The following is a 12,611-nucleotide window of genomic DNA, read 5'->3' as shown; positions in this document are numbered from 1 at the left end:
AGTGGCATAGAATGGCCTTGGGTGGAAAAAAAAAAAAAAAAAAAAAAGAGCCATCAAGCTGTGAGCTGCATTGGCCATGCTAAAAACAGAAAACAGGTCTTCAGAAAACCCCACTAAGTGGCCAGACATCACTGCAACAAAACAAGAAAACAAAATAAAATAAGTTTTAAGTATAAGTTAAGTGGGTTTCCAGAAACTTGATCCTTCTGCTTTCCAACTCATTGTGCATGTCTGAACAGAGGGGCCAGTTGAGTCACAAAAAACTCACAAATAAAAGCTTTACAAAAATAATAACCCCTTCTTAAATGTCAGCTTCACCGTGCTCCTGACATCTCAGGGAGCACCCAGTGTCCCCTGTCCCCTTTAAATAAGCTACATGAAGAAGAAGAATTGCTTCTTCACTTGTGGAATGAAGGCGGTACTCTTTTGTAGGATTTGCAAGAAAAAGAAACACCTGAGACAAATAAGTGCTGTGTCAAGGAGCATATATGTACACGCACGCATGTGTGTGTGTACATTCATGCACACATGTGCACACTACAGCTTTCCCTGAATGGCTGCTCAGGTACTCCTTCCCATTCCTCTACCTCCTCGCTCCCTCCCTTTAGGCATATGTACAGGCGTACACATGGACACACACACACACCCCTTAGTGTAGTTCCCTTTGCATCTCCAGTGGATCCTTTTCTTTGCTAAATTCGTAAGTAAATTCATAGCTTTTTAAAAACTTCCCCTCCAAAGCCTCCCAACTGAATACCCTACTGTTGGGAAGTCACAGAGAGACTTATCGCGGTGCACAGCACAGGCATGGAGGTAAGATAGGGAGAGATTCCCTTGCTTTTGCTCAGAGCTCAGGATTCAGACAGAGAGCATCGGCTATCTGTGTACTGGTGCCTACTGGCCTTACTTTCTTAACACCTTCTGCAGGCCCAGGGGGAGAGCCAATAAAGGAAGAGAAGAGGTGGGGAGAGAAGGAAATGGAGTGAGCTGTTGTACCCAGCCCTGTTGGGCAGGCCCGCTGTCTCACCACCTGCCTGTTCTCGGAACCAACACCCGGACAGCTCTGATAAGAAGGCATCTTTCCCAGCCCCTGTGGAGTTTGCCTGCGATCTCACAAGTGAACTGGCCCAGGCTCACCGAAACTGTGGCAGGCCGTTGAGGTGTCCCCAGAAAGACTTCGAGCCTTTACAACACAATCATCTTCTCTCAGACCTCCTACCTTTGTAGATGCCCCCCACACATTGTTTGCTAGAACTGTTCTCTAAAATGATTTCCAAATAATTGGGACGGAGAAGCCAGCTGACTGGATTGTCCAGTTTACCTGATACTCAGGGCAGGGTTGTTTGCTTAAAACAGTCAAGTCAGTGCCTCCGTTTCTGCTGTGGCTTTTGGCTGTGACATGTTACCCACCGGTTTCCTGAGGGAACGAGAAATCGGCTCATGAAGATCTGTAGGCCCTGCTCTCTCTCACTGATTTTGAAGGAGGCCTTCCCCTACCTCCTCCCTTGCCTTTTCAGACTGTTTTCAAATCCCATAAATATAAACATGTGGCTCTTCAACCCCATCTGTAGATAATAACTTCAGGGGGCTTCCTGTTTACATGGCAATACCCATTTCCCAGCCAAATAAACTCTGCAACAGAGAGCTGAGGTGTTTATTGGGCCAGTGTCGGCTGGGATTGAGTTAACAGGAAACACCCACTCTCAAAGCAACGTCTGATGATTAAATATTTGGGGGGCAGGAGGCACAAGGGGTCAGTCACACTGGAGAAACGTCTTTCTTCCTCCTCCCGTCATTTCCAGTGAGAACAGAAGCAGCCATGATAAACATGGTCAAGCCGTCCAGGTCTCACAAAGCCCTACAGCTGTGCTGTTCCCTGGCGGCACAGCCCAGGACGTGAGGAGGAGGAGAGATATGCAGACAGGAAAGCCAGGAGCCCCCTCACAACGCATCCCAACCTCAGGGTGGTGTCAGGTGAAGGGATGGAAAAGGTTGATGTGTGTCCATCTCTGGGAAGCCCCATAGCCTTCTGCCTGGCTATCCTGTTTTGATGAGCAATGAATTCTCACATCAGTTCTGTCAAGGAGGCCTGACCAAAGAATTTAAAGAGAGCCTCTAGCCCACAGTTCTCAATTGAGGACAATTTTTCCTCCCAGGGGACATTCTGGAGACATTTTTCGTTGTCATGAGAGGGGCGGTGCTATTGGTGTCTAGTAGGTAGAAGCCAGTGCTGCTGCTAAACTTCCTACAACACGTAGGATGGCACTCCCTACACACACACATACACACACACACACCCCAAAGAACTGTCCAGGCTGAGATGTCAATAGTGCCAAGGTCTAGCCCAATGCCTCTCCATAAGCCATAAAAACTGAGACCCAGAGAAGTAAAAGCAATTTGCCCAACAACCATGCGGCTGGACAAAGCTGGAGAGAGAGAAACAGCCACTCTGCCCAGCCCCCATGAAATGCCTTTTAAAAACACACTGATGTCTAATATAAAAGGATAAATAAATATATATCTTCAAAGAGCTACAAACAAGTTCTCTGGCCTAGGTTTCATCCAAGTGCTTTCAGGATGTCTCTTAGTCTTAGAAATTAGCTGTCTCCACAATTTCTCAATGCCAACGGGGTAAGAATGAGCAGATCTCAAAGGAGGCCTCTACCTCTTAGTGTCATGTGGGCCACTGGCCAGTGCCTGAGCATCTCTGCACCACAGTTTCTGGTCCTTGTTTTAGAACTGTGGTAAGCCAAGGTGGACAGACAGTACAGGACATAAAGAAAGCAACCACTCTACCCCAGGCCCTCAACCTTTTCAAAGGGGAGGGACTTACCAAAAATGCACAATGGCCCATAAGAAAAAACAAAACAAAAACAAAAAAAACCCAAAAAACTCCAAACTACAGTTATTCACTAGTAGAATTTTTCTGAGGCTACAGCTCTCCAGGCCAAGGTGGTCCGTTTTTACTTACCCTTGAGCTTCAATTGACTTGCTTTTTAAGAACCCCAAAGAGATGTGGGAAGGAAAACAGACTATCCCCTATGGCCGGGCTGCCTGAGATCTTCTGACCACGGCCAGGAGTTCACTTGGCAGCCCCTACTCAGGTGCCCAGAGATGAGAACCACGGGACCACGGGGAACGTGGTCTTTATATCTGGACTGGCCCCTCAGTCAGAATAAGGGGCTTTACCCAAGGATGGGGTGAGCACTCTTTCCTTCAGACACAAGCTGATAAGGAAGTGGTTCACTGCTAGATCCTTCACCCACGCCTCTGGAGGAGTAGGACAAAACAAGGCAGCAGCGCTCACAGAAACATTTTAACCTCTCCCCGGTAATAGAGACCTCTGTTCTCATCCGGCCCTGGCAAGTCCTAGGGCCAAGAAGTGCCCAGGTGGAGGCAGGAGTAGGCGTCAGACTAGAGGAGAAAACGCGGCTGAGAAAAGACCCAATGTACACACGTAACAAAACCAAAAAAGCCATTTTATTGAAAATTAAATTCAAACTTCAAATTAATATTACAATCATGAGAAAAATGCCAAATAATTCCATTTACAGTTGCAACATACAATACAAATAGTCCCTTTGAAGTCGAAAGTAAACTCATCCACAATCATGGCCTATGGCACAATGCAGAATTTGTACAATATGTGCAGGGAAAGCAGATCTTGGGCAACAGCAATTGGAAAAAAATAAAAATGAAAAGCTTGTATTTACACAAAATGCTACAAACATTTTTGTTCCACAGAAATCTAAGAATGGTAAAGCATATCCAAAAAAGAAAATGGAATTTTTATTCAGAATACCTAAAAAATTACTGTAACTTAATGGTTTTGGCTGATATATTTCAAAGTATGGCATTAAAAAGCAAACAGTTATTTGTAAACATGAAGTAAACAGACATCTAAAAAATTCTCACACAGAAAATATTTCTTAAACGCATTTGTCTTTTTAAGAACAACAAATTCAAGGTTTGGAAGAGTCGTCTTTATTTGTGATTGTTCTCCCGGATGTCATAGAAGTAATTATTGTCTTCACTCATGCTTTGTGTTTCCATGTATTAACCTAGATTCTGTGTCAGTCCCTTTCCTGGGAATGGAGGGAACTCTAAGTCAGCACACACATCTCCTGCCCTCCGAGTTTGCAAGGGATGGTCCCTAAGAGTGTGGATTTCTCTGCTCATGTTTAAAAGGCTGAGACTGTCTACGGAGCAAACCACAGCTCATCTGTTGAGTCTCTCAGTTCCAGGCTGGATGAGGTCACTTCACTCATCTAAAACCAACACTGTGCTAGCTGTTCTGGAACCCCGACAGAGGTCACAATTCGTGAGACACCTGAACAGATAAGAAGTGGCTGTGTTGGTCATGCTGTAAACTCCAGCGACGTCTGTGCTACATAAAGAACCATGCTCTTTGAACCTGAAGCAAATAGAGTGTTGGCTAGTACATGGCTCCATGGTAGTAGTAGTAAGGCTTTGGTTTGGTCTTCGAAATCACAGATCATACACACGACCCAGTGCAAATTAAGGGTTCAATTAAAAAAGAAAGGGGGAGGGGGAGGGGGGCGAGAAAAATTTAATCCCCAGGCAGAAAAAAGGGCAGAATTCTGATCTAAGAAATATGACTTACCCCCTTTGGAGTGGTTGGAGTGAGGGTGGAAGGAAGAAGTGCTTGAATTTTTCCCAAGGAAAAAAAAAACTTTTAAAGTGTTTCTGGGTTGCTGCCTGCAGCCACTATAATAACATTTCAACACAAAAGCATCCCTAAAGTCACTTAGTATGTGTACTGTAAACTTAAAAAAGCCCTTTTAACATTAAAAAATAATGTACAAATATAGTACCTTTTTTTTTATTAAATAGGGTACAGCTGGCACTGGCGGGAACATTTTTATGTCAATTAATTAAAATTGAAATGTGTAACCAGACACTGGCTTTTTTAAGTGCTGCTGAAACAAACACACATATTTTACACTTACAAATAAATGGACAGTGGCATGCTTCAAGCTACCACACACAAACAATAAATAGTATCAATTACTACTTCCATCTTAGTTAAGTAATAGAAAAGTGGCTTATTTATCTAAGCATACTTGGTATACGACCTTTAGAAGGCAAAGTGTTTTGTTTTCTTTTGTTTTGCCCTTGATTTTTGTTGGGGGGAGTCAGGGTAATTGCAAGGGAGGCCCCCAGCAAGCAGCACAGGTCCAGCTGCCCCACACACCATCCTGCGAGGCTCGGCAGCTATAAAGCGGGCTCTTCCGAATGACTACAGAGGAAGGGTCTCTGGGGGCTAGAGGCAAATCTCTACAAAGTTCTGCTTAGTTGGGGGCACAGAATTGAAAAGAAAGGGGCCCAGACCTGTGGGGGAGCCAGCAGGGATTTGCTGGGTGGTGTCATTAAGTGATCCTTGCTTGGATTAAAGGATTCACGCTTGAGAATTTGCCATGTGGTTGTCAGGAGTGGTCAAAGTGCATCCTACAGGAGGGCTTCTGCTCAAATCCATACACAGTAGTAGACACCAAACTCCACACGGCCTTCCCTTTGCCCAAAAGGGTTGGATATGGGTCCCCACAGCCCATATGTTCCCTCAGGTCAGCGATCTGCTGGAACTTGCCTGCTACTTCAGATGACCCAGCTCCCAGAAGACAATGACTTAATCTGCTCCTCTAAATGCAGATTCAGTGGAGAGCTGCCAGTGGGGCCTTGGGTAAGGCAAATTCGGGTTCTCCTGACTTACTGTTTGGTAAGGCGGGTTGGTTAAGAATCCCTGGTGCAATTTGGCTTTGCTGTACTATGTGTATCATGATTGATCCTTTAACCACATGTGTGGCTTTAAGCTATGTCTTCACTATGAAGCCTGGCGATTTAGAGTTTTGCTTTAACTACGAAACCACAGAACATTTTTCTGCAGTTCCATGATTCACTTGTGCTTGTCTTCTTAATGTGACAAGAGTCATCGTTATTCGAAAGAAATTAGGAAACCACATCACTCCAGCATTTCATGCTGATAAAGGGCAACATGAGTGATAGGGGGCTAAGAGTTGGCTTTTAAATCCCTAATTATTGCTTTAAAAGGCAAAGCTGTGTTAGAGGCAATCAAAGATCTGAAAGAACTAAACATAACATTTCCTTCATACATCACACAAACAAGCTACATCTAAAATATTTGGAGATGGACGTATTTTTGAAAATCACATTGTGCCTGGATGAACTGAAATTGCTTAGCAATATTTCAGATATGGCTCTAGCCTACTGAAGAAATTTGTTACTTAATAAAGAGGACTTTTAGAGACCGAAGTCAACATATCAGTACACTAAGAAATGTTTCAAGGGTCCAAATGTCATTAAATAATTATAAATATATCTTTAAAGTTATATGACCATTCACGTTAGCAAGTTACCTCAGATTTTACACATATTCATAATTTAAAAAAAAAAAAGAAAACACACAGCCAAACGCAAACACTATCTATACCATTATGGCTATAATAAGGTATTGCCATTTTGAGTTTTGCATAAAAGGAGAAAGGTGGGGGATAGGGATGGGGGTAGAACGATGGGATTTCTTTTTGGTTAAATGGGTAAAGGAAACAAAAAAAGTATAAAAAAGTAAAATAAAATCATCTATCCTGATCAGTATTTTTTGAAGTCACTTTCTTAAAGTAGGAAAAAACCAAAAGCGAATAAAAACAGAAAAAAAAAAAAAAAAAAAAAAAACTGAACCAAACAGTTCAAATGAGAACTTATGGCAAAAGTCTGAAAGCAAAGTTTGGAACAGTTATTCTGAATGGATCAAACTGTAAAGGAAGCATCCATTCTAACTCTTTGCCCTTTACGTGCACCTCGACTGGCTTTGTAAGCTGGTCTGCAGAGTGCACGGGTCCATACACAGCTGCAACCGTGAGGGCGTGTGGTTTCAAAGCACAGAGAGGAAGCGGCTTTGCTCTTCTTCCTCTTGAACCTGGAGTCCACCTCTCTGAATTGGCATAGGAACAGGTTATTTGTGATAACAGGCCAAACAACAACACAAGAACAAAAATACCTTTTTCCTTTGTTTGTAAGAGTACATTTAAAGTAGAAAACAATCTGAAACCTAAATATGATTGTCTCTCTCTTGGGCCTTTCGCTTCTCAAGATCTACCCTCTCGTGGTTGCAAGATCATGACTGAGTGAGTGAATGAAAAATCTTCTAAAAAATAGGCACTTTGTAGATAGCTAATTGATATACATATATATGCACTCTCTCTATATATGTATATGTTGATACATTTGGGACATGGCTCCCGGATACCGCTGGGCCACTGCTGAGGAATTTCAATATGGTCGCCAAACAGATTCATCCATTCTGCCACTAGAATTCAAAACAGTTGGGGAACTGCTGTGGCTTCCATCAGCGTCAACACCATCATTCTGGTTAGGCAAATTTGGATTTAATAGCGTGCTGCCATTCGAGGTGGTGGTGCATGGCGGAAGCATTCTGGAAGGAGACCGATCTCCCCCCGGCACCATGGGGAACTGATAGGATCCTGACGAAGTGCCATAGTAGAGATATGGAGTGCTGCTGGTCTGGAAGGGTCCACTCTGGCTTTGGGAAGAGCCGGGGTAGGGTGGTGGCAGGTAGGTGTGGTAGTGGGTGGTGGCGGACATACCGAGGGACATGCCTGAGGTGACTGGCGGGGTGTAAGTAAAGGTGGCTGGATAGTGCATTCGTGGGTTGGAGAAGCGGCTCTCAGTGAGGGATGAAATGCTTGGGAACTGCCTGGGATCTGAAAAAGGGCCCAGTTCTGAAGCACCTAAAAAATTATAACAGAAGATGGGGGGGAAAAATCTGTAAATATCAATTAAAATAATGAGAAAATTTTTACAAGAAAAAAAAAAAAAACTTTAGCTTCCCAAAAAGGAACAGCAAGCCACAAATAGACCTTCAAATGCACCGGTCACTACACAGTCTTTTTCTTTTTTTTTTCTCCCACTTTACAGTCCTTACATTCTGCACCCCCAGAAAATCTAAAAGGGCTTTAAAAACCCAAACTTATGCTAGGTCTTCTGTGTAAACCAACCCAACACTGATCGTATAGATTCACTCACCAGACGTTAAGACTGAATCCTCATTGACTTTTTTTCTCTCTTTTTGTTTCTCGTTGCACCTCAGATATTCGAAAGTGATGTTTTTACTAAGTAGAACAAGTTTCTTTTTCTCAACTCAATATAAAGACATCCCCCAGTGATTAACTTTGTTATTGGTACTCTTGGCAGGGCCCCTTCATCAATGAAGGGACTTCAAAAAGATACCCTAAAATGTTCCTATCACTTCTTTGCCACTCTTAAAATCATCTAGAATCTTGTTTGATTCTTTATCTTAGTAACAGATGTCAAAACAATCAAACCAGATTGAAATCAAACCAGATTTCAATGTTTTCTGGAACTACATTACTCTTCTGGGGAGCACAGAGGGAGAGTCTAGCCCTTAGGAATTCTCCCGAGGGGCATAAACTAAATAACTAGGTTTTAAAAGTGGAGGTCGGGGGAAGGCTTAGTACCTAAGAATCACTGCCTTGCGAGTCTCCATGGGTGACCTGGGACTTATGCAGGCCAGGTGCCAACAGTAGCTTCTGTGAGGCTCCATGCCCAGCAGCACCAAGTAAGGGAGTGCCTCAGCGTCCATTCACCAGGCTCCTCTGCCACTTCCTACAGAATTAGCTCTATGCTAATTCCAAGTGGCACCTGGAGGCAAAGCTGGGTTTGCCCTCAAATGTAAGGTCCCTTAACTTCTAAAGCTAACAGTATGCCTCCTTAGTAGGTATTTCTGGTGCTTAAACTTATAAAACCACAGTCATAAACCACTGCACATGGAAATCAGTTTTCTGAAATGCCTAAAAACTTCAGAGTTGTGCTCTTTAAAGACTGGGTTATGATTTTCTAAAATTATGACAAGACCTTTTATGATACCAGTGTTCTTAAGATTTTGTCACATCTAAAATCTTCCAATTCTTTGCCTCTTACATGTTTGCTTTTCCTACAGTTTTTATCCGTGTGGGAAAGCACTTGGTACGTCTTCAAGGCCCTGGTCAGGAGGTACTTCTGCAGCCCCATTTCTATTTAGCCTAGCCCTTGCTGGATACTACCGTATTTATTAAAGGAATAATCCTAATGCTTTTCTCCAAAGGTGCTGATTGAGAGTTGTTGATTTCTGTGAACATGCACACTGCCTGTGATCTTCGTAAGTGCCATGATGTGCATTTGTAATCAAAGGTGACTACTTAAAAGCAATATATAGTTAACAGAAGTTGTTTGTTTGTTTTTTCTCAAAAATCGGACAGTACCAATCAGACAGCCCCGCCCAGCCCAGCCCAGCAATCGTGAAAAGTCTCACCTGCCTGGCTCTTCTTACTGAGAGTGGAAGGCCAGAGGCAGAAGTCAGAGGTGGCAGTGTCATCATCTGTAAAATGAGGGGGACGAGCTCTAAGTTCCCTTCCAGCTCTAACCATTCTATCACCGCCGTGAACTCCAAGACAGGAGGAGAAGCAACAGCCTTAAGGGGAGGGGGAGGCAGACAAGTTCCCACCCCTCATTGGTATTTTCCCCGGAATCCGCAGGCCCATAAAAAGAGGGTAAAAAGCTAGTGAGCAGCTTCTAATACCAGAAGCAAACACTTTCAAGATGACAAACCAAAACTAACACAGTCTGGGCAGTTACTCTCTGCTTTTTATAAAGTCTCCCATCTTCGGCCGGCCGCTACCTAAAACCCCTCCCAAATACAAAACTCTAACCAGCTCAACTGTTAGAATGTGGAAGCAGTGATGGTGACAGGATGCAATCGGGAGCAGATGAGATACAAGATCTCTGGCGCCCCGTGCTTAATCCACAACCAGAGGACATACAGGCACGATGTGGAGGCCACAGATGTTCCTCCGCCAGCCTTTTTGTTGCAGAGCAGCTAGGTGAACTGGGGTTGGCAGAGCTAATAGTTATAGGCAGGCCACTTCTGTACAGATTAAGTTCAATGCTCAGATCATGTGAGAGAAACCAGAATAATGTGAAGAATTTCAAACAGAAAAAAGTCACACTTAAAACTTCAACGTTTTGCGCCCCCCCCCCCCAAGCACAGAGCTCACGCAGATAGGCTTGTCAATGTAAAAAAAAAAAAAGAAAAAAAGAAAAGAAAAAGATCCTTGTGGGTATTTGTACTTAAAAATATGCTGTAGTCATAATTAAAATTCCATGTGGTTTCCCTTATTTTGATGCAGAAGCCTCATTAAAACCCTTGATGTGGGGCCCTGCCAGTAAACTCCAATATGGTTTTGAATTCATTTCTACACCCCCTCACCTTCTCTATTTTACCTGATACATTTTGCTGATGTTTTTATTACCCATCACATGCCAGAATCACTGTATTTTTTTGGCTTACAGATGCCAGCTAATGGAAATTGACATTCATTTTTCAATTAATGAGCTCTGGTTGTGGTTTACTGAAAACAATGCAACAAATTTCTGCTAGGCTTACAGAATTCTGACCAATCACTTCTAGTCATCTGAGACTGTAATGTCTTGAGGATTAACTCCTTCTGGGCAAAGAGAGCTAATGTGGACTTTAAAGGGATTATACAGTCATTTTTATAACTTACAAAAAATAGAATTTTATGGAATTTCCTTAACCATTTTGTGTTACCAAGAAATGTTTCTGAAACATACTGCAATGTGTTCTGTATAAAGAAATATTAACAACTCGTTACAGGTTCACAGGAGATCCCTTATTTAACAATCCAAGATGAAGAGATGGGATTCTAAACTTAGAAAGACAAAAATAAAGCCCTTCCTAATCTTCAGTTTGTTTATGATAATTGTTGCAGAGGCAAATGATATAATTAAATTTTCTTTCATTGAACGAGGTTATATCTACAAGTTTTAATCTCCGTTTTGTACATGAACTCAGGTACCCTTTTAGATGGACTTCTTGGGTAATCTTAACATTGTGTATTAAACTATGCATACTTGCATAAGTAGCCACGTTACAACTACAATCTTAAAAAAAAACAGACTTAGACATTCTATCAACTAAAGTAAACAAAATGTATTACCTATTTATAAAAAAGGTCAAGATAAAAGCCTGGAGAGTTAAAGTATTATCACTTCAAGCTAATTTTATAAATGTGAAAAAACAAAACTCAGTAACTGCCCCAGTGATGTGCCTGGTAGCACAGAGCTCCCCTGAGCCAGTTTAAAAACTCCTGACTATATCGTACTGATTTAAATAAAGCCAGTACTGCCAGGAGTTACTTGACGCCCAAGATAAACATGGTGCATCTTCCCAAAGGTCTGGTTTTACTCAACTTGGACACAGGGGATATGGTATAATAATATGATATTATATGGAAGAGAATACAACACTCGGATGAATTTTTATGTAAACAAACAAAAAGTGACTTTAACAAAATTTTGCACTTATAAAGTTTTAGACTATGTCCCTCAGATTCCCTACAGCACCCATTTACTCTGCTTCTGCTGGCTGGGGTATCTGAAAGAAAGGCCCAAATTCCTCATTCGCCACTTAGATAATCAATTCTAATTTAAAGCATTAACAGGAGAGCTGAGATCCAGAAAAGGGGAGCCATGTATACTACAAAATCACGCAGCCTGCAAGATGCAGAGCCATGACTTCTGACCTCTTTGCAATCTTAGTTACTCTTAAGGAATTTGGTTGACACAATTCCAGGTACATGTATTTCTTGCCTTAAAAATCTAACTTTGTCTAAAAATATTTAAGTAGGCTCTTCTGGTGCCTATGTGTTGCCTGGTGAGAATGACTATCTTTGGGATATACTGACAACTCTTTGAGGTCTTGTTGGATCTAATATGCTAAATCATGGGCAATTAGTTCAGTTACTCATGGCATAATGTGAATGAGATCTAGGTGAAGGGTTTGATTCCCTGAGGACCTGCTGGTTTCCTATAGACGCATTTCATTCCGGATCTGCTATCTGTACCTCTGGCCACAGTCAGATAGCATGCAAAGGATCGCAGCTCTCCTAAAGAGAGCTGTCAGAACGTTGCTCATTAACACAGCAGCAGCAAAACCTAATATATACAGGGAGAATATATCAATAAAATGTCCATGAAGCTCAAATATAAATAGAATCAATATTAAAAGTAAAAAAAAAATCTGGTCTCTTCCTCCCAAGGTCTATGGGGAAAAAGGAAACAGCCTCTGTTTACCCACCGGGTTTCCTGGATCTTCAGAGCAAGTAGAAAGCGTGGTGGAAGGAGTGGAACCAAAAAAGATAAGGGGGAAATAAAAGAGAACCTCTGATTTTTCAGGTCCTGTGGCCTGCAATCCCCCACTGGCATCTCTTACACACTGTTTTCTAGCATTAGTGAGCTTGGGTCATGTTTGGTTAACTAAAGAATGGGCTGCTGAGGGTAGAGATTTGTCTAATCATTGATCTGTCCCCCCTCTAGTCCTTAATCACAACACTACTTGACACCTTTACCTAGCACTTTCACATACATCTTCTCAGTAAGTAGACCCTCAGGAAATCAAGATTGGTAGAGAATGGGCAAGGCGATCTCTAGAATGAGAGAAAGCAGGAGTTTGGGAGTAATAAAACACTGGGTACTTG

At 42.4% G+C, this 12,611-nt stretch overlaps 1 protein-coding gene across 11 annotated transcripts in view; it reads right to left on the bottom strand.

The window, feature by feature from the left end:
• RUNX2 (RUNX family transcription factor 2) overlaps window positions 1-12,611 on the bottom strand; it is a 326,346-nt gene that overhangs the window by 102,867 nt on the left and 210,868 nt on the right. For 3 of the 11 annotated variants that reach the window (XM_038554216.1, XM_038554213.1, XM_038554214.1), the window contains 2 exons: window positions 9,368-9,433; window positions 4,529-7,787 (listed from right to left, as the gene is read on the bottom strand). The exons of 3 other annotated variants lie outside the window; for them this stretch is intronic. In XM_038554216.1, coding sequence (XP_038410144.1) covers window positions 7,309-7,787; window positions 9,368-9,433 — 545 coding nt within the window. In that variant the 3' untranslated portion in view covers window positions 4,529-7,308. Of the gene's footprint in view, window positions 1-3,458; window positions 4,331-4,528; window positions 7,788-8,082; window positions 8,142-9,367; window positions 9,434-12,611 lie in introns of those variants that run through there. 5 more of the 11 variants (XM_038554218.1, XM_038554220.1, XR_005367771.1 and 2 more) reach the window with 5 other exon arrangements.

This window comes from Canis lupus, chromosome 12 (assembly GCF_011100685.1).
Source record: "Canis lupus familiaris isolate Mischka breed German Shepherd chromosome 12, alternate assembly UU_Cfam_GSD_1.0, whole genome shotgun sequence".
Taxonomy (NCBI): Eukaryota; Metazoa; Chordata; class Mammalia; order Carnivora; family Canidae; genus Canis; species Canis lupus.
Note: the sequence above shows the minus strand (reverse complement) of the source record. Positions and strands in the feature narration are given on the sequence as shown.